The 21,671-nt window shown below is 56.3% G+C and overlaps 1 protein-coding gene across 1 annotated transcript in view; it reads right to left on the bottom strand.

The window, feature by feature from the left end:
* Window positions 1-21,671, bottom strand: part of ASTN2 (astrotactin 2) — a 315,069-nt gene that overhangs the window by 82,947 nt on the left and 210,451 nt on the right. Inside the window, exons 16-18 of the mRNA XM_032200243.1 lie at window positions 12,814-13,079; window positions 3,288-3,421; window positions 2,046-2,194 (exon numbers count right to left, since the gene is read on the bottom strand). Of these exons, the coding sequence (XP_032056134.1) occupies window positions 2,046-2,194; window positions 3,288-3,421; window positions 12,814-13,079 (549 nt within the window). The remainder of the gene's footprint in view (window positions 1-2,045; window positions 2,195-3,287; window positions 3,422-12,813; window positions 13,080-21,671) is intronic.

The raw sequence follows: 21,671 nt of genomic DNA, 5'->3' as shown, positions 1-21,671 counted from the left end.
GCCAAGGGAGCACCTCCAGCACCGGGAGCACCCTGCTCCTACCTGCCAGCAGCCCCAGGACCGGTGGGGAAGGAAGACCTGACGATATCCATAAAACCCTCTGAATCTCCCTTCCTGCAACCCCCTTCTAGGGTTGACTTCATTTTCCTTTTTTTTTTTGTGCACACTGCTCGGATGGGATGGAGACATGCTGCAGTGTGTTGGGTGGGTGGTGGTGAGGAGGAGATCCTCACGGCTGGGTTTTGGGTCAGGGTGAAGCAGCACGGTACCAAGGAAAGCCTCTGAGAGCTGTCGTAGCTCTGCAGACCTACGCAAGGTACTTGCAAGAGTCAAGTCATCTGGTGAGAGGGGCCTGGAGGGTAAGAAAGGAATGAAGGAAGGAATGTTGTTTGGTTATAAACAGCGCAGAGAAAGAGGAGAGGCTTAGGATCGGCTTTTCTCTTTAATTGGTAATGGGGTCATTCTGTCCTGAACAGTCCCCCAGAGCAGGTAGAGGGGAGGGCAGCTCCTCACAACGAATTCAATCGCCTAACACATGGCGGTCATAAAAAGAAAATAATAATAATAATAATCTGCCTTTCCTACTCTGGCTGCCAGGCAGAGCTCCAGCCACTTCAAAGCAACCACCCCACATTTCCCCAGTCTGGCCTCACCTGACCGAGGTGTGAGCAATCTGGAATCCCCATCCCAAACACAGCACTTCGGTGGCTTGTTTTCCCTCCCCGTTACTGGAACGCGCCCCTCCAAGACACAGAGCAAGCCTTCTTCCATCCTTTACCTTTTGTACACCAAGAATAAAGAAAGTGGAGGCACGACCCTGGCAAGAAGGTGCAGGAGGAAGTTTCTGCAGGGTGGGACTTTTGTGGGAGCAAGGAAGCAGAGCTCCTTGGGGGGAGCTCCAGCTCTGCCCAGCAGGAAAAGTCCAGATCTCACGGAACAGAAGCTTGCATCTGACGGTAAAAGCAGCCACAGCAGCACCAGCCCTGTGCCCCCATTCAGCTGTGTCCTTGCAGACAGCCTGGCCACGCACACCTTGCCACCAGCTGACCGAGCCCAACCTTTAAACCGAGGAGGTTTTAATCACCACAAGCCCTCACAATGCCTCTCTCCAGCTGCAGGTGGAAACCTTCTCCACCAGCCAGAGGTGGGGGAGCTGTGGTACTGCCAGCACCTGTTTTTTTTTTTTTTTTTCAAGAGGCAGCTCCCAGCTTCAGCCAGCACCAGGTTGCCTCTGGCATCTCCCACCAACCTCTTTAATGAGCTAAACCCAAAGCCCTTGAGCAGAAAGCAGCAGGAGGTTTTGCCTGGTTTTCGACGCAGCAGTAGCATCACGCAAGGCCTCCAGTGATGTTTTCTGAAATAAATCATTGATTCGCTCAAATCCAGCTCCATCCTTCACATCCTGCACCTTGCCCAGCAGCTCCTGGAGCACAGCTTGAATCGCTGACAAAGCCTTTGCAGGGCACAGAGCGCTCAGCCCACGCCTGAGCTGAAAACTGAGCTCCAGCCCAGGGAAGGTTCAGGTTCCCCTGGAGAAGTTATGTGCTGCTTAAGTGATCCCTCTACACATCGCAGGCTTCGGATTGCCTTGCTGGCTGCACAAGGTAACTCGACGTGTCCTTCTAACCGCCGGCACGCAATCCCCACTCAGTGGAACGGCCCTGTGCAGCCCTTGGCTGCTGCGTGCTGACCTTCCCCCTGCACCCAGCACCCCGAAGCACTTCAGGCTGATGCATCAAACAGTCAATTCAGGTCATTTCAACCAACAACTCCAGCTCACAGCTCTCCTATCCAAAAAAAATCAAATTACTTCCTTCTGCCACGCTCTATTTTTGTTTTTCCCCTTCCCCTCCCATACCCATCTCTACAGAAGCCTTCAGAAACCTCCTCTGGAGCTTCCAACACCACACCTAACACCTCTGCTCCTTGCACCTTTCTGCACGCAAGCAGCAGCTCCGAGGAGGACCCCATCAGGGCTCAGCACCATGCACACCGACTTGCGCCCTCCGGAGCGCACGGAGCCGTCCCGCCGCGGCGCCACCCACCTGTGTAGAGGTCGGTGTCCGTGTATTCATCCACCTTCTTGTGGTGCAGGACGTAGTCAGACACCTTGGTCCCGATGGCAGGCTGCACGTCCAGCCACTCCAGAGACACCACGGTGCTGGAGGGCTCCACATTCGGGGACAGCCGCAGGCTGGGCAGGAGGAAACCAAAGAGCACATCAGCTCCCCTCCCAGGGGATCTCCTCTCCCAGCAGCACAAACCCCAAATTCTCACCCTCACACACAGGGATGTGCACACAGACCATGGGAACAGGGGGGTGAAGGGAGAGCAGGTAGGTGGGCACAAAAGAGAAGCTGCCAGCTGGGTGCAGCCTGTTGGGGTTGGTGTTCTTACCTCCCAGCTCCTACAAGAGCTTCGTACAACCCCAAACGTCCCGTCTGCAGGAGGGCTCATCGCCTGGGAGAGCTGCTGGAGCTCAGCAGCTCCACGGGGAGCTAAGAGCCAGCTGCCCAGGAGCAAGAGAATAGGGGAGGACCCAGCTTAACCTCCACGTAGCCCAGTGGGGCTGAGCCTACACGAAGGGAGGGCCTGGGCTGCACGGGGAGCGAGCAAAGAAGGGGCAGGTGTGGCCGTGAGCTTACCCAGCTGCAAACAAGCAAGCCTCTGATGGGCGTGAGCAAAAGGAAAACCAGGGCAGCTGCACGCAGAGTGCTGTGGGGACCAGAGTGGGGCATAGGGGCAGGCAGAGCAGCTTTGGGCTGCTGGCTGTGCTAGCACAGAGGTGCTGCTCTGCACGGGGCTGAGCAGCAACACAACACAACGCGGGGCTACGGAGCGCCTGGCTCCAGCACACGAGTGTGTTTGTTGAACTCGGGGTGGGAAGAGACTCCCCTCTGAGGATGTTGGCTCGCTAAGGTGTTCTGCTCCTCGTGGCTCGCTGGAGCCAGTCTTCCTGCTTTCTCAGCTAATTCCCCATCACTTTGCTCCTTATTTGCTCTCGCTCTGACAAGCCGCAATGGATCGCGCCGTAATTCCATTTCTTTCAGCATTTGAAATCCCATTCTCCGAGCCCTGCTAATCGGGTGATGAAAAATCTGGAAGGAAACCTTCCAGGGGCCACAGCCGGAGCCAGGATATCCTAAAGGCATCACTCAGGCAGTGAGGCGCCCTGGCCCACAGCCCTGGGCTCAACGATGCAGGGCAGGAGGTGCCCGGGGGCTGAGCTGTGTCTCACAGGACCGGGGTGGGCACTGGGGGCTGCGGGGAATCGCGGGGATACGTACATGGGCTGCGGGAGGGGGCTGCAGTTCGGCAGTCCGTTCTCATCGAAGGCGTTGAGGTCACACCTGCACCAGTCTTCGATCACGTCGCCTTTCCCTGAGCACCAGTAGGAGCTCATCAGGGCGCCCTTGAAAGCCTGCCGGGAGAGCACAAAGCGTGAACGTGCGCGCTGAGGATGTGGGGAAAGGCGGCCAGCAGCTCGGCCGTGTGCACGGTGAGGGTTTTGGGAAATGCTGGGGGGGTTTAGGGTCCTCCCTGCCCTACCACTGGCTCCCTGCATGGCCCCGGGTGAGGCATTTCACATCCCTGGGCTTCAGCTCCCTCATAACAGCGATTGGGGTTGGGGCTCCCCCTCTGTGCTGCTGTGGGGTGGGGATGGGAGGTGTCGGCACGATGCACGGAGGGCTCTTGTGGTGCACCGAGACTGCCCCAAACACAAACAGGAGCCCCTTGGTGACACAGGACATCACCTCTAGGGGACCTTCCAGTGCTGTTGCAATGAAACTTTTCCACGTGTCCACCCCCCAGGTGTTTCTGACCCCATGCAGTGACCCCACAGCACACACCACTTCCATCCCTCTCAGGTTTACACACGCTGCCTCCTGCGAGCAAAACGATGTTTTATTCACTTACATAAAGAGTATTCACCAGAAAAAAATGCAGTATCAGAAAAAAACAACCCCGGCAGGTACCTGTGGGTGCTCTCCAGCTGGAAGCCTCCCCTCTGCTGGCTGCCCTCAGCCTGCCCAGGAGCTCCTCGCAGTGCAAGCTGACCCCAAAGCAGCGCCCACCCGCTGCCATCGGGGGCTGAGCCTCTCACACTGAGCTCCCCAGCCTGACCCCACGGAGCCTCCAGCTTGGGTTGGGGTCCCTGTGGTCCAGGACAGGGCACCCCTAACCCCAGAGGCTGCTGAGCTCAGCCTGAGTGGTTTTACGGTGACTTCTCCCGCTCCCTTTTGCCTGTCCCATGGGCATCGAAGCCAGCACCTCTCCCTGCACACAAACCCAGCCAGAGTTAAAACCGACTCCGCTAGAAAACCCACCCCAACACCCGCTCAAACAAACCCCTCTGTGATGCCTTTAACCTTTTGGCACGCACATTTCGGGGCTGGGCTGCCTTCCCAGACCCTCCTTCGTGCCCAGCAGCGCTGCGGGAGCCGCAGCCTGCGGATGCCTGGCCCTGGCGATACCGCCCGCGCTGCCGGGTCGCACCCTGCAGATAAAGCGTGCCCTTTGGGGGACAGGGACAGCTCCGGGGGATGTGGCATTTAGCAGAGAACTGTAGGAAAAGCGCCGTCCCGGGGACGTTTATGAAAGGAGGAGGTATAAATAGAGCCTGACGTCAGGGCTGCTATTGTTTGGGGTCGTGCCGCTTTCCCCAAACACACCGGCACCTTCAGCGCGGCGCCTGCCTCTGCCATACCTCTGCTCCCAGACATTTACGGAGCGGCACTGTTCCAGAAGGGGGAAAAAACACCGAGAGAGAGAAAATGTGATGTTATTTTATTTCGTTCTTTAGGAAGTAATTAAAGCGCCGGGCTGGAAAGGGCATCACAAAGCAATGGGACGCGTGGAGGGCAGAAAGGAACCTATCTGGCACACGGCTAGATGGGTGTGGGTGCGTGCCCGCAGAGACCGCAGGGTCTGTGCAGGGCAGAAACAGAAGGAGGGCCACAGGAGTGGCCCCTGGGCTCCCTCGGGGGCTGCAGAAGGCACCAAAGCCCCTTCGCTGGATGGATGCAGGCAGGAGGCAGTGGCCGTGCTGCCTCAGCGAGCTGGTGCGCTCTGCGCACACAGCAGGCAGTGGTGACAAATAACTAGGTCGTCTGAAAAAAAATCCAGGATGACAGAGAGACCGGGCAGCGGATGCTCTGCGAATAAGGGTCTGAAGGACAGGCGCAGGGACAGCTCCTCTCCTGTGCCAAGCCCAGAGCCTCGACCCTCTCCAGGGGCCGTAAGGGGGTGTCAGGAGGGTCCCTGTGGGGATGTCCAAGGGAACGTGTCCCACCCCGCGTGTCCCCCGTGCCTCTGCCTGCTCCCTCCGCCCTGCCCCGTCCCCATCACCCACACAGATGTGCTGTGCCTCCTCCTGTCCCCACAAGCTCGCTGCCTGCAGCATCCTGTCCCCCTGCCCGGTCACATCAGCACGCTGGCACTCTCTGCACTGTCACACCGGTGGCACCGCTCTGCTGTCACCCCAACCCCACCGCTCAGCACGCTCCCTCCCTGGCCACGAACCCCCTGCACAACCCTCAGCCTGGGGAAGAAATCCCACCCGCCCCATCCCTGCCCTTTTGCCAAACCCAAGAGTCAATCCTTCCTTTCTGGGTGTATTTTTTTTTTTTTCCATGCTAAGTGCAACGCTGGATGAGCAATCCCCTCCGCTGCGCCTGCCCAGCCTTACCCACGTCGTAATTAGATCCTGCAGGTACCCAGCCGTCATCTGCCTTGTGTCAGCCCTCGCGCAAACAAGGTTAGCAAATCGATGCGGCCTCCAATTGCGGGCTGCAGCCTCCCATTTCCCGACCCTCGCTGACGGAGGAGCGGCCGGACGGCACACGCTGGTGCCCAGCCTCCCCCAGTGCCCAGCAGGATGCCCAGCCAGGTGTTTTCAGGGTTTTCCTGCCTGCAAGGGTGGGGAAGTGGCAGGAGCAAACTGAGGGGGAAATAAGATTGTGCAGAAAGGAGCTCCTTGCGCATGGAGCTCTTGCTCACCGCTGTGTTAGGAGGCTCTGTGCCCTCTGTAGGGTCTCCTGCCTGCCCCTTGGGGATGCTCACTGGCCCCACAGAAACTCCAGGTACAAATGAAGGGTCTTAGGGAGCTTTGGGAGCTCTGTCTGTAATCCTCCCAGCCCTGAAGCCAAGTGTCCAGACCAAGCCCATGCTTCTTTCCATGAACTCCCCATAGCCTCGTACAGGAGCTTGGTGGCAGAGGATGACCAAGAGCAATGGACAACAGATGCAGGGAAGGCTCTGGTCACAGAACAGACACCGAGAGCATCCCCTGGGGGCATCTCTTGCCCTCCCTGCTGCCTCGCTCAGCATCTTGCAGCCTCCCCTCCGCGTCAGGAGGCAGCAGGCACAGTTACGAGCCCATCTCCGGCACCTCCAGCTCCTCAGCGGATGCCTGGCCGTGGTGGCCACACCAAGGCAAGGAGCTGTGCAAAGCCACCAGGCTCTGCAAGGGCTCCCCGGGACCAGCTCTGCCCCCTGGCCGCGCTGTCCCTGCTCTGCCAGCCGCATCTCAACGCCCCTCCGTGCCCTAAGGCAATTTTGTCTTTCATTTAAAAGTATCCAAATTGTATTGTTTGCCTGTGAGTCAGCCCATTTAGTTTATGTCCTTCAGTGCCAGAGGGGAAATTTATGAGATGAGAAACTGGCTCAAAACGTTTATTTTCTAGATGACGAGTCATGCCATTAGATATATAGCATTATGAATCATAGGAACAGCATCTAATTTGCTCTTAAAGGTATAATAGGTCTGACTCCCCACACCCATGCGCACACATATATCGGATTGATAGCTCCCCCATAGGATGGCTAGTTCATTTGTTTTGACATGAGCAAGACTTACAGGACCATAAAGTCCCATCTTACCATAAGTTAAGCCTATTCATAAAAAAAAATATTAGGAAATGAATGATCAGCTAGGCACATTCATCCTACACTCGATTGCATATGGATCTATCTCCTGTTGTTATTTGTGCTCAGGGGGAGGCCATTTGGCCCCGTTTTATAGCTCAGACGCTCTGCAACGAGCAGAGAAGAACATTTCCTCTTTGTCCTCTGTTAGACCTAGCTGGAGGAGGGAGAAGCAGCAAGTTATTTCTGACCGCGGGCTTGCTGTTGACATCCCCGGAGAGAAAAATTATAGGACACGAGGAACACTGCAGGTCAGCATTTGCAGGACACAGCACGGAGCCCGTTGTTTCCAGATGGGGCACTGGGAAGGGTGTGAGCTGGGTGCTGATCTCCCCTCGCAGATCTGATCTTCTCCACGGCTAGTAGGGATGTGAAAATCTGGCCCAAGCAATGCTTTATGTCTATGTTTCTTTATGGTTGGTGGGCACACCTCAGTTTCTGCTAGAATTAAAAACGGAATTCAGGGAGATGATGGAAAAAAAAACAAACAAACAACACGCAAAGAAACAGGCAGGCTGGAGGCAGATGTGCTGCAGGTACCCTAGGTGAACCAGAAGCTGGTGCTTTGGCACACTGTGGTTTGTGCACTGCCTTCCTGATTACTTCCTTCAGGAGTTTTTCTTTGAGGCCACCGATGAGTGCAGCTCCCCGGCGCTGCCACGCTCCGTGCAGCCTGTAGATACCGGCAGTGCTGCCTGTTCATCAAGGGAAAGGAGAGCAGGGATCAAGCAGGCATTTTACAGCCTGGCCGGGATGCTATCACCACGACAGGGTGGCTGGAAGAAAAGCTTTCCATGCCCTTACAGTGAGGCTCACAGGAGATAAACGCTGCTCCTTAGTCGTCTAGACATCTCTGGGAGGAGGAAAACAAACAGAAAGGAGGAGGAAAATGAAGGATTTCCCAGGCCAGAGACTCTTTCCAGGATCACGCAGTTCGCGTCTGAAAGTCTGCTCCAGGTTCGCAGCGAAGGAGGATGAAGTTTCCCCGCTGCTGCTGGCAGGTGATCTCATCTGCTGCTGCTCACACCCTGCCTGCCTCCGGCCGCCGGGCCTGGGGGAGCAGCATCAGCAGCACTTCATCCCGGGAAGGCTCTGCAGCGGTCTGCTGGAAAGGTCAGGGTGCTGGAAGGGACCCAGGGTGGGCAGCATCCTGGCTTCTGGCACGGATGGGAAGCGAGGGAGCAGCAGAGGACACCGTAAAAGCTGGCAGCGGGGGAAAAGGAGAGCCTTCGCAGGGCAGGGAGCGCCCCCGTTCACACCTCGGCTCCGAAGCTCCCCCCGGGGTGGTTACAAAGCCTCCATTCTTCCCCCGCCTAACGCGAGTCGGATGTGGGCTGGAGCTGCGTCGGGATGCACAAGTGCCGGGCTTTGGCACGAGGAGGAGGACGGCCAATTAACAGATATTCAAATAAAGCAAAAGCAAACCCAAAAGCCCAGACCAAAACAACAACAACAACCAAAAAAAAAAATAATCTCACCTCGACAATACAAACATTGTCCCCGCTCGCCCTGGCTCCCTTTCAGGTTTTGGCAGTGGAAAAAGAAATCACTGGCACCAGCTCCCTGCGCCTTTGGAGGCTGCTCCGGAAAAGACACAGGGAGGGACAACGCTCTGCGTGCGGCGCTGAGCCTGGGCTCCTTTCCCCCTGCTCTGCCCTTCGAGGGCCACGTCCCCAAGGGGGACACACAGAAAGCTCCCTGCCCAGGTGCTGGAGAGCCCCAGTGTGAGTCTTGTCTGCACAGATCAGGGTGGGCTCCCCCTCACCCCGACCAGTGAGTGGTGATGGATGTCTGCAGGGTGTTTCACCCTGTTATGGGCTCTCAGTGTCCCTCTGGGTAATTCAGGGCTGGGATAAAGGCACAGCGGTGCTCCAAGCATGCAGCCAGGGTAAGGCTCCATCCCACATCATCATATGAACAGCAAGCAGGAGACAACCTTGACCCTGAGATCTGACCAAATCCCACCAACAAGAGATGCCAGAGCCATCTGCACTTTGCACTTGTGCTGAAACGCAGCCGTCAGGGCAGAGCATGCACCCGGGAAAGGTGCAGAGATCAGCAGGAACCAGGGAGGAAAAGCGGCACCGCTTTCCAAAACCACTGCCACCATGTCACCACCGCCTGTCCCTCTGCTCCGGCACATGCACACCGCTGGTGCAAGCGTGTACAGGTGGTGAAGCAGCTCCTGGCCACACAGAGAGCCCTGGAGGGGTCCCAGCCACGTGCTGGGCACCTGTCAAGCCCGGTGGAGACAAATCCCGGCCAGCCCCACGCTCCCTCCACATCGCGGGCTGGGTTGGGTGCACTGCGAGGGGTTTGTGGCTGCAGACGAACGCTGAAATTACTCAATTTTCAAATTAAACGAAGGTCCTAGGGGTCTTCTAAAATCCAAGCTCAATGTCCATTTGTCTCCTTAAATATAAGCAATGGGGCTTGAGTGCATTTCCCCAGCAGGAGCAGGATAAATCTCTCCTGCCCGCCACCCTCTAAGCGCTTCTGCAGCTGCTCCGCACGAGCCGTGGGGTTTGTGTGTGTGTGTTTGTGCTGGGGGGAAAGGGAGGAGGAGAACAGTGCACAAAGCAGACAGAGCTCGCTGCTGAAGGCGCCTGCCCCTGCCTCCCCCAGGTCCCAGGGCCGTGTCGGGGTGGGAGGGATGGGGATTTGGGTGTCCCCGCTCATCCCGGGGAGCCCACTGTCTCCTCTCGGTGCCTCTCGGTGATTATCAAGGTGAGCTGGGCTCTTCATCAATCCCACAGCTACACGGGAGAGAAGCGTTTTGCCCATCCCGTGGGGTGAAGCTGGGCAGGATTATCTCGGTGGAGCAGCGAGGAGGAGGAAGGCCACCAGAACTGGCTCTCTGGCTGGGGTGATGTGCAGCTTTCCTCTCCTTTGGCCTTGGGACCTTCACTAGAGGGAAACCACACAGAGCCACCAGGTCTCTCTTCTCTCCTGTTATATGCCCTGACCTGAAGTGCCTGGGCACTTCTTTCAGCAGAAAGGCACAAAATGGGCAGAGGCTGGTTGCTGTTGGGTCTGCCCAGCCATGGACACGGGTGCAGGTTTCTTCCACAATCCCACAGTGAAGAATCTCCTCCAGTTTCACCTGGACATGGCAGTGGAGGGATCTTTGCTTTAACCACTCTGGTGCCTGCACTGCTACAGGGCACAAGCAGTTGTGATGGCTACGAAAAAGCCATCCAACAATGCTCTCCAAAAGGTACCTGGACTTCTGAACACGTTTCCTTGGCCCACACCTCTTCTTGCCTCCCTCCCCAGAAGCTTTGAGTTCCTGGGGCAGCTGAGATCGCCTTTCAGGAATGTTTTCTTGGACAAAGCCTGAAATCACCGCGTGTCCTGGGATGGCAGCAGCAGCCTGGGATGTCCCTGCCCTAGCACCAGTGCAGTCCCCAGGTATCAGTGACCGTGCAAGCTCTCCAACAACACTGTTAAGCCACAGAGGGAACAGTTTACACTGCCGGGGGCTGACCAGAGGCTTTGAACTGCAGCCGTAAACCAAAACTCCCCCCGATCAGCCACAGCTGAGGGTTTCCTGATGCTTATGGCACAAATGGCTTTGGGGAAGCATTCCCTGGGCAGCACGAGGCAGAACCTGGCTCCTGGAGCCCTTCTAAATTTCATGTCCTTGCTTCAAAGCGAGGAGAAAACAGCCATCCCCAGCTACGTGGAAATAAGCAGCTTTCTAACCTAGTTCACATGGGCAAGGCAATATATTGTCACCTAATCTTTCTCTTGGAAATGGTCGGTTTTAGCTGAAATCAAACATGCATGCATACAAAAAATAATAATAATAATTAAAAAAAATCACAAATCAGCCCAAGGCAGACACTCAGCCTGGAAACTTAAATCCCAGCACTTAAAGTCTGGCAAGGTCATCAGAAACCCAGAACAAGGCCCTGTGCACGAGGTAGCTGTAAATTTTAACCAGCGTGTAACTCCCTTTGCTGAGGTGGATGAGCAGACACACCTACTGCAAACCACGGGCAACATTTCTTTACCTGCAGCTTGCCTTATCTCTGCGGCCAAGCTTATCATAGAAAACTTCAGCAGAACCTCATAGATCTGAGCATCCGTGCTGTTAACGACCTTTCCTTCCTAACGACCTTTCCAATAACGTGTAACAGTCGATGTGTACATACATGCAAAGAGAAAGATCTGAATTTTTTGGTTGTGTGTCCCCCCCCTTCTTTTTGTTTTTGACTTCTGTGAGGGAATTGGGATCTGACTGCAGTTCCTATGGGGTCAGCCTCTGCTCTACCAGTTATTATCCACAGAAATGGGGAACAAACAGCAGGACAGCAGGCAGGAGAGCCGTTAGCTGAGGATGCTCCACTGGGAGGGGAGGGACGTGGCTGGTCTGGTGTGGTCATGTCCCCAGCCTGCCACCCCGACGTCCCCCTCCCTGCACAAAGGGACCCTCCCGTGCTCTGAACTGCAGTGTCCAAGTGCTCACCCCAGCCATCTGCAAATCTTGTTTATGCCACAGGCAAATGCCACACTGCCAGTGCCTGGGACCACCCCCAGACTCCAAAGTGATGCTGGAAAAGGGAGTCGCACCCTGCGGGCCTTGCACCAGACCCTGCTGGCAGCACAGCCCCCTCCAGCACTCGTCCTGGTGCACAGAGCGAGGCAGCGATGGAAATCTGCAGCTTCACGGCACGTTGGCAGGGGAAGCAGGCACACCTGCTGGGTCCCACCACGCAAGGGATGGCTTCTCAGAGCAAATAACCTCCTCCTGATCTCTCTCTCCCCCCAAAAAACCTGACCACTGCCAGCTCCACCTCCCTGGGAGAGGCTGGGGAGGCTTTGCCCATCGCACAGCGCCGGCAGGAAGGCTCCAGCACCCTGCCCCGTGCAGGCAGCACCTGGAGGTTTGTTTCTTTGGGGTCTGCTTTGTTTGCCTGTTTGGTTGTTGTTCTCCCCAGCGCCTCGGCGGACAGCACAATGCGGGCAGTCCTCCAGCTGCAGCCGATGGGACCAGCCCTCTGCTGAGCCCAGGGAGGAGGAGGAGGAGGAGGCTGGAGAAAGGCAGGCCGTGGCTCCCCAGGATGAGGAGGCAACCCCAGGGCAAGGAAGAGGAGGAGGAAGGCACCTTCAGGGAGGAGGAGGAGGGCGCTTTGCAGCTCTGGCAGGGTGGCATTGCCACCAGGGCATAGGGCTGGTGGTCAGCAGGGGCAGTGTGGGTGCCCCAGGTCTCTGCTCGCTGTCACTGTCAGCCCCTTCCCCGCACCTCACCTACCTCTCACCCCACAAAAGGAACTGCCACCCTGCTGCTGGAACGATGCTGCTGGAGGCGCCAGGAAGATTAACAGATGGAAGAGCAGGAACGGGATCAAGGGGTTCCCAAGGAGGGACAGTCCCCATGAGGGTGCCAGGAGAAGCCTGGCAGCTCTTTTGCCCGTGGATCTGGGAGAGGGGGAAGAATCATTCTTGGTGGTCACACCTCCAGGTTGCTGGGATTGCTTCCAGACCTGCAGCCCCATGTCCCACCCACAGCTGCTGCGCGCTGGCTCTCTCCCTGCATCTTAATCAAGTGCAGGCTCGGTGCTAATAAGTGACTTTAAGCAGGTCTGGCATTCCTGGATTTGGGGTTAGGGGGCTGCAGAGGAGGTTGGGGGGGGTTGCAGGGAACAGAGAAAGTGGGCAATAAATCTCCAGATGATTACCACTGAAGTTTTCACAGGAAGGAGAGGAGCCCAGCCCCAGGGAAGGGTCACCTCCAGCTTTGCTGGTCCCTCCTGGAGTAACAGTGACCTCCTGTGGCTGCGGGCCCGTCCCGAGGGGCTGCTTATTCCCTCCGGCTGCGCTCACGCTTTCCCCACATGGAGACAGAGGCAGCTCCTGGTGCTCCACCACCCGCTCACTCACCTCCCTGGTGTCGTTGTCCTGGATCAGGGCGTACAGGGGCACCACGCGGTTGATCTCCAGCAGCACGGGCGTGGGGCTGAGCTGCTCCTTGCCCGGGCGCCGGCACAGGTGGCAGGTGGATGGGCAGCGCCCCTTCTCCTCGCAGCGGATCTCCACGCCGGAGATGAGGTGGTCGTCAGACAGCATCTGTGCAGTCAGCAGGCCCGAGAGGTAGGTGATGAACGGCATGGACTTCAGTTCCTTCTTGTTCCCGAGCTCCGTTGTTTCTGGTTTAGAGAGAGGGGAGAAAATAAGGAGGGTGAAGGAAACCTCGGCACGGGCCTTTCCCCCAAAGCCAAATTTCATTGCAGCCAGGATAAATGCAGCTGCTGGAGGTGTTGGCCATGTGGGAGCAGGAAAGCAGAAAGGTCGAGGAGAGAAGGAGAAAAGCAGGGCTGGCAGGTCACTGCCAGGGAGCAGGTCAAAAGCGGGAGCATTTGCAGCCAAACACTTCTAGAAGTGACCGTATCCTCATTCCTCTTTTGTGATTTGCATCTTCGCTTTCTGCGCTTTGCAATGAAACAAAACCACCCGAGTGCATCTTCCCTGCCAGGAGAAACCTCTCCAAAGGGACTCGTCAGGGACCGAGTGCCCTCACCCCACCCCGGCACCAGCCCTCCCCGGTCCCCGTGCCCTTTGTTTGGGCGATGCATCAGGCAGGGCACCGAGACTGAGCGAAGGCAAGGAGATTTGGCATGGGATGAAGTCCCACGGCAGAGAGGCTCGGTGGCAGAACAGAACGGTCTCACCACAGGGGAACAGACGGGAGCATTTCCAACACCGAGCTGTCGAGACCCTGCTTTTAGGAAACATTCAGGACTTGGAAACCCATGGTGAAGCTTCCTGGTGGTCTAATCCGTGAGGAGAGAAACCCAGAAAGACTGACTTTTTTTTTTTTTTTCTGACTTGGCCCAAAAGCTCAGTGAGGTCCAGGAAAGGATTGCACCTGGAGATAACCTGAGACGAGAAGGCAGGAGTCCCATCTTTGTGCTGTACACCGCTGATTTAACTCTTTAATTAGACCCTTCTTCAGTCAACCCAAGAGGAGGGAAGACCCAACCTTTATGGCCTGCAGAAGAGAAAGCTTTCATGTTCTGTGCCCAAACAGGGCTCACAGCACCAGACGGGGATGGATGCTGCCTTCAGCAACAACTTCCCCATCCTGAGAAGCTGCTGCAAAGGAAGGAGTTTTGTCTCCGTGCCCTCGGCTTGCAGTGACATGCAGCTGATCTGGCGAGGCACTTGTCAATTAGAAATCCAAATAAACACAGCATTCATTCATTCCTCTCGGAGCCCTTCGGGCTAGGGACAGCCCTTCCCCTTCTGCCAGGCTGTCAGGGAACACTTACGTGCGCAGGATCAAAGCCGTCACGGGAAGACGAGCAAGTTTCAGGCAGCCCGTCCTCCAGCGGGATTAGGGGGACAGTTGCTAAGATAAATTAAAACAAGGCTGTGGTGGAGGTGCCTCTGTATCTGGGAGGCATTGGGATACACAGACATGGAAAAAGAGCCTCAGAGCTGGCTCTTGGAAAGATTATCTTCTGGGAGAGTGGCTCCAGGCAACTGCATAAGGGAAAGCCATGACACTGCTCAACCGGGTGGCTCGTGGAGAGGGAGGCTACGAGGCAAAGCTTGAGCCTCTCCTGGCCTCTGGATCAGACCAACTCTTGCTGTAACACAGCCACTGAAAGGCACTTAGAGGAAGAGGAGAAAAAAGACAACAGTGACTCTTCAGGCTGCAAAGCTTGTTCACCAGAGCCCAAGCAGTCATCTCTTCCACGGGATGAAGTTTTAGAGTCACGCGTTAAGGGAGAACACGAACACACAGCAGAAAAGCCGAATCACTTCATCTCACGATGCCAATGGGATATCAAACCTTCCTTCCTGAGCCGGTGGCAGCCCAGGCTGGGTGGGGATGCTTCATTTCAGGAGCATTTCTGGGCTTTCTGCTCTGGGCCTCTCTGCCTGCGTCCCCTCTGCTTCGGAGAGCACGGGGCACGCGGTGCATTTGTGCATGGTGCTTGTGGCCTTGGGGGCTCTCGGCGTACCAACAAATACTGCAGGGTGGGATGGATACGTGGTAAGAGCAGCCTCCCCTGGTCCTCCTCAGCTGCCACCTTGCTTTGGAAGGAGCAAGCCGAGGTGAGTAAGGAGTAAAATAAACCTTTGAGCATGAGTTCCTCCCTGCAGGACAGCTAACCCCGCTGGGACATCCTGCCCCTCCATCCACCCCCTTTATCCTCCACTGCCAGGAAAGGGGCAGGGCGCTGGAGGTGGTGGCTGAAAGAGCTCTCCAAAGGGACAGGCACGAAGATGAGGGCTCCTCCTTCCTCCTGATGGAAACACAGGTCGGGCACAGCCGTTCAGAGCAGCAGTCACTGAACGGAGCTGCACACAGGGCAGAGCAGAGGGCTGCAAATAAAACGAGGTGGAAAAGCAGCGGCTCCTCGGGGAGGCTGCGTGCACAGCACAGCTCCCCTCTCTTCGCAGCCACCTTCTCAGCCACAGAAGATTGACCGTGGAGCCAGGTGACGGGTGGCAGACTTGTCAGCACGGCGGATTTCATAGGTGAGGTGGTAACGGGTGTCTGCATTTAATCCTCTCCATTGCGGTTGAAGCTCCAAGCACTTTGGGGAAAGGAATTGCTTTGTAGATTGGGTTCCTGGGGCCGGGAGGGGTTACTGCAGCTGAGGTGAACAGTTCAGGGTGCTGGAAACTAATTCACGGTGTTCCCTCGTACTGCAGAGGCTCTGGGTACAACTCCAAATGAGGAAAATGAAATAGGACGTGGCTCAGCAGAGGGAGACGGGCTTCACTGCCAAATCGCCAGCTCTCATCCAGATGAGCACTTGGAAGCCATCAGCACTGGAGAGCAGCTCCTGGTAGCTTTTGTGGAATGAGCTTTGGGGGCTTAAGTACAGTCCTAACAAAATAATCCCCCCGTTCCTTCTATTAAAACCTATCTGAGAGTGCCAGAAGTGCAACCTGCTCACCAGCCACCTCCTCCGGAGCTGGGAAGAGGCGGTGTGGAAGTGCTGCCCCTGGGCGATGTGCTCTGGGATGAAAGCATCAGCCCCAGGTGCCTCCGGGCTGCACTCGTCCCTCGAAAGCTGATTTCCTTGGTGGAGAGCGTGCTGCCCTCTTCCCAGCCACACCACTTGTCACTCGCAGCGACGCACGGGGGAGTTACTGAGATCTGGGAGGTGTATCCCCAAATACACGAGTGTATTCCTGGACCTGCCGCTGCCCCTTGGGCCAAGGGAGAGCTGAGGGGTGCCTGTGCCTCCCTCTCCCCTCTCTCAGAGGGAGGTTTAAGGGATTTGCTCTGCCGCCTGCACGCACAGCTCCACTCCCCAAAGCAAACCCGACAGGGAGCTGGAGAAGCCCCCACACTCCTGGAGCTTTGCTCTGGCTTTTATTACCTCGGTGCTGCTGAGGGCTCACCAGCAATGAGAGCCAGCTGACTGGCTTCTGCTGGGACTTAGGTACGCGTGGCCCGGCCCTGCTGCTGCTGAAGCCGAAGGAAGTTTCTGCTGCTGGAATGGAGAATCAGAACCAGACCCTGCAATGTAATGCTGCAACGCCATGTGAACTCAACAGCACTCCTGTTGTCTTCACTGCAAGCTGGGCCGAGTCAATTTAGCTTCATTGTTCAGGTCCACGTTGCACAAGCCCCGTGGGTAACCTCCCCGAGCGCTCCTTCCAAGCCTCTGCCTCCTTCTCAGGGAAAGGCTTTGCAGGTGAGCGCTGCTGGGGAGCTCTGCAGGGCCTGGCAGCACGGCGAGGCTCGGCCACGGGGGCTGCAGAGCACTGGGAGGGTGGGATGGAGGGAATCCTTATCAGCCCTTGCATCTGGACGTGCTTTCATAATGCTGCTGGAGACTCAGTGAGTCCTGGCAACATCTGCTTGGAAGCACAGTGCCGCGGATGTGGTTAGACGCATCACGGCAACTTGTGGGAGTTATTAGTTTGTTTGTTTGTCTGAAATATGTATTTAGAAAGAAAAAAAAACAACAACAACACGACAAATAAAATCACAGCCTTCCGCTCAGCATCCAGCCTTGCGTAAGGAAGGAGGATGAGCAGCACAGGGCAGGCAGAGGCACCGGCTCCGTGCCCCAGCAGGACTCCCGCAGCGAGGCCTGCAGTGAGCACAGTGCCTGCTGGGGACTAGAGACGTGGGGAGAGCCTCACAGCATCATCATCAGCACCTCCTCATGCTAGGACAAGAGGGAATGGTGGTAACGCTCCTGCTGGAACAACCTCCAAACAGAGCACCTAACTTTGGTGCCGGAGGGCTCTTTGGTCTTGAGGGCTCCCGGGAGGCGATGGTTTTGCTCATGGTCCAGCCTTTTAAGCCGTGCCTTTTCCAAAAGATCCCGAGTCATTCCTAAACCGGGAATCACTCCACTTACCACAAGAATGCAGCCACATCAGGGGTAGGATGTGGTAGCTCTTCAACAGCAGAAAAGCTTGGAACAAGAAGAGGAGGAGGCTCTCCAGCTGATGCTGTGAGAAAATTTAAGGAACAGGCCCAGGTGGGGATACCTCCGGGTTAACCCTGCTGATGCCCACAGCCTGATCAGCCGGGACTAATTTAGGCTCTGCATTCCCACACAAGGCAGAGGACATTCTGGCCACCAGCTAGGGATTTAGGTGGGGATTTATGGCCAAGACGGCTGCCGGTTTGCTACCTGGCGGAAAAACACCCCGTTTGTTTGCAAATCCATCGAAGGGGAGTGAGAAAGGAAATCAATATGCGTGTTTGCCTGGGAATTTCTCTTGCAGGGAGCTGTGGTCAGAGCAGCAGCCGACGGGGCTGTGCAGAGCTTGGCCGGCTCCATCACTGCTGGCTGGGGTGATGGCCGGGGAACCCACTCGGGGTGCATGCGGCCACGTGCCCGGGAAGCACGGTGCCAGCTCCTGCTGCAACCCAGGACACACCGTAAGGGCCGAGCCACCCATCAGGCAGCAATACCTGCGTGTCTGGGGCTCACACACCGTCTGTGACACATAGGAGCTCGCCAAGGAACCACAAGCAATGCCTCCATCCCTTGGCGTGGCATCCTGCGGGGACGGCATGGGCACTTTGGGGCTGGGCATCACCGCAGCCTGTCCGGCAGGGACGTGGGACTCGAGTGCATCCCCTTGTGCCGGTGCTGGCGAGAAGGAGGGTGCCCGTGGGAGCCCCCCCGAGCGGGGTGGGCTGCGTGTGGCCGTGCCACCGGTGGGGCTGCAGGGGCAGTTGTGGCCAGCTTGGTCCGTGAGGACCTGCTGCCCTCTGGTGGCTTTCGGGCTGCAAAACGCGGCTCGCAGCCCTTCCAGCCCCTCGGCTCTCGCCCTCAGGGCTGCCCCACACCCTGGGGAGCTGCTCTGGCAGCCCCCGGGAGCAGCCTCCTCCCTTTGGGGCTTCCCGACCCCTTCCCACCCCCCCGCGCCCCCCGCGCCCCGCTGCCTCCCTCTGCGGGCACCCCGCTCGCTGCCCCTGCTCTGCCCGCTGCTTGCAGCTGACACACCACAGAGGAGATGTTCCTGAACACCGTGAAGAACAGCTTTGCAAGTCCAGGGCATTCAGGGAAAGAAAATAAATAAATAAATAAACAAAAAACCTCCAGGAGGGTTTTTAGGGCACACAAACAAACCCCTTTAGAAGTGGGCAGCGCGGGTACCACCGGTGAGCTCGTTGCTGCAAGCCCTGCAGAGCCCAGCACCGTTCCCGCTGCCTGTGCTGGTTCATACCAAAGCCCTGCCCTGCTCACCACATCCTCAGCATCATCGTGGTGCTTGGCCCCAGCCTCCGAGCCATTGCAGACCCCGAGGACAGCTCCACAAGCCCCAGATTGCTGCTGTTGGCTCCCATGGGCTGTTGGCTGCGTGTCCTCCCTGCCCTTCCTTGTCACGGTGCAGGGTCCCCGTGCCCTGACACACTGGGTAACAGCCTTGGCTCGTTGCCACCACCTCTAACCAAACCCACAGAGTCCTCTGCTTTTTCCCCAGGATGCATTATAGGATTATTTCCTCATACTGTTCATTTTCAGGTGTGGGACCTCACAAAATCTGCCAGACCACGCTGTTTCCATCCTAACATCCACCTCGATTCCCTGTAAAATACGTCACTGAATGAGCATCTCCCACAGATTCCCAGGGAGTTTCACCCTTTGTCTCTTTGTCCCTGAGCTCACTGTGGTGCAGCCCACCACGACACGGGGCATGGCAGGGTCTTCATTCAGGGTCAGGCCACCCTTCTGGACCACCCGGCAGACCAAGCCTTACCTGCTGCATTTCCCTAAGGGCTGTGGGCATTTCCCACAACCGCCTCTGACCTGGATGCAGCGGTGATGCCCGGAGGTGGGAGCGAGCCCCACGTCCTCCCTGGGCACAGCTCACCTCAGGGATTTGTGCTCAGCAGCTTCCCGCTGAGGTTTGTCGCGTGGAGCCTGAAGCACAGCACGAAATCAGGAGAACATAAATCTCACTCATTTTCCTTTGTGAGACAAGCCCAGATTTGCATCTGCTCTGTCTCCAAGTGCCTTCGCTGCCTGCATTGCTCTCTCTGCTGTTTCCTGGTCCTTGCTGGGGTCAGCAAACCCTATGCAGGATGCACTGTGCCCTTCGGCATGAGGTCTGAGCCCCATGGCTGCAGGATGGTGCAGGCTGCGCTGTCCTCCCTGCACACATGGAGGGAGAAGCCCCATGCTTATGGCAAACAGTTATTCTGAGAGCTCACATCTTCCACAGAAGGAACTTCTCCATGCCACAGATCCCCACCTGTGTTCCCGCAGAGGAAGCCTCAAACCCGGCCATTTCCTGATCTGCTGCACTGCACCGCTGGGTCACAGTAAAACTCATTTTGTGCTATCAGTGAAGCAGCCTGAAGACTCCTGAATGAAATCTGAGCTGGAGTGGGACCCGTGTTACTGATATTTCTCACACCAGCACCACCCTGCAAAACGCCAGGACAGAGCCACGATCGAGTTGCTGAAATCCTGCCTCTGATTTCAGCCGTCAGAGCCCATCTGATGGGGAGAAGAGCGATCTGATAGAAAGGTCAGAGGGACGACAAGGAGGAGGGAAGAGGCAGGAGGGAAATGACTGATTACATGATTAACGACTCCACTCATTAGTCCGTGATGTGCGGCAGAGCTGCCATCCTTTGCTACCTCCCATGTGTGAGAGACAGAGAGGGATGAGTCTGGGTGAGTGCACGTGCTGTGAGCACATTAAAATCTGCACAACAAGAAGGTGGTGACAGGAGCAGGCTCCAAGGTGGCTCTTCCGAGCTCTTTGTGTTTCGGGAAGGGTTGCAGAGCCAACCCCAGCATGGTCACAGCCTGCGCTTCCACTGCAGCACCCTGGGGCTGCTGAAGAAAATGGCAGGAAAAGGTGCAGGGGCTGGGCACAGATGTGACAGCTTTTACAGGAGGCCTCACAGAAAGCTGTGACATCTTCTAGAATTTTTCAATGCTTATGAAGAGCTTCATAAATGGCAGCCTCCACCCTCACACGTTAGCCCTGCAGGAAGCAGAAAGCTGAACATGAAGCTCTTGAATAAAGCTCCTAGGGGCATCCTGTGCCTGGTTTTGCTGCGGACACAGTCTCACTGATCACCCTGCAGGTGACAGCTCACAGTGTGCCCTGGAGGCTGTTGGTGCTGGCTTGAGCCCTGCCAGAGGAAGCACCAGTGCTCAGGAGCCTCACTGACAGGCTGCAGAAAAGGCACTGCAAATGGATTTTGTTTTCCTCTGAGGCATCCGGGTGTTAGAACACATAAAAAGGAGCATGGTGGCCACAGGTTTTGCTGCCGAGCCCTGGCTGTTGTCCCCTGCATGGTGTGGCTGGGAATTATGGAGGTCTCTCCGCAGCATGTCTCCGTTCAGACACCCCCACACAGCGCCCCGTGGTCCAGCTCGGTGTTTGGCAGCCACCTCCTGCACCTCGTCCATCTCAGCTCTTTTGATCCTGAATCCCCAAAACCCAGCAGCGCCGCCTCTTTCAACACCAGGCAAAGCTCTCCCCTGACTGAGGAGCCATCCCAAAGTGCACAATTCCCCGAAAACCTTTGATTTCCCTCTACTGCAGCTGCACCACTTGTTGGCCACCACTGCCAGCATCTGGGCTACTGTGAGGGAGGGATTAGTGCCAGGAGGAGCCCTGCACAAGTGCTCCAGTAAGCAGCCGCAGCTGCGGATCTACTCATTGGCAATATTTTTGTGTGCCACCCAATCAACTGATTACATCTGCATCTAAAAATAGGCATTTTTGTGCTGCTTCAGAGTAGTTTCTGAGAGGGGCTGATAACGCAGGGCTGTGGTGTGAGACCCGAAACCTGGCCGGGGCCCTGGCCCCACAGGCAAAGGCAGCCTGAAGGCAAAGGGGCTGCGGCCCCGCAGGGGTGGAGAAGGATGGAGAAAACCATTGGAGTACAGGGACACAGCTGGGAGCCTCAGCGCAGAAGGGCGTGTAAAAAAAAGGGGCGTGTAGGGGAAAAAATGGAAAAAAAAAAAATATTTTTAGTTTTAATTGACAGGAGTCTCAATGCAGAATAGTGTGTAAGAAAACTGGGGGAAAAATGGAAAAAAAAATGATTAAGTTTTATTGACAGGAATCTCAATACAGAATGTTGTGTAATAAAACGGGAAAAAAATGAGAAAAAAAAAAAAAAAAAAAAAAGAATATTAAGTTTCTGTGAAAACTTCCTATTCTATTTCTATTCAAAGTTTTACTGACAGGAATCTCAATGCAGAGTGGTGTGGAACAAAACGGGGGAAAAATGAAAAAAAAATATATTTTTAATTTTTATTGACAGGCAGGGGTCTCAG

The sequence above is a fragment of the Aythya fuligula genome, chromosome 19, assembly GCF_009819795.1.
Source record: "Aythya fuligula isolate bAytFul2 chromosome 19, bAytFul2.pri, whole genome shotgun sequence".
Classification (NCBI taxonomy): domain Eukaryota; kingdom Metazoa; phylum Chordata; class Aves; order Anseriformes; family Anatidae; genus Aythya; species Aythya fuligula.
This window is presented reverse-complemented; position numbering and strand designations above follow the sequence as displayed.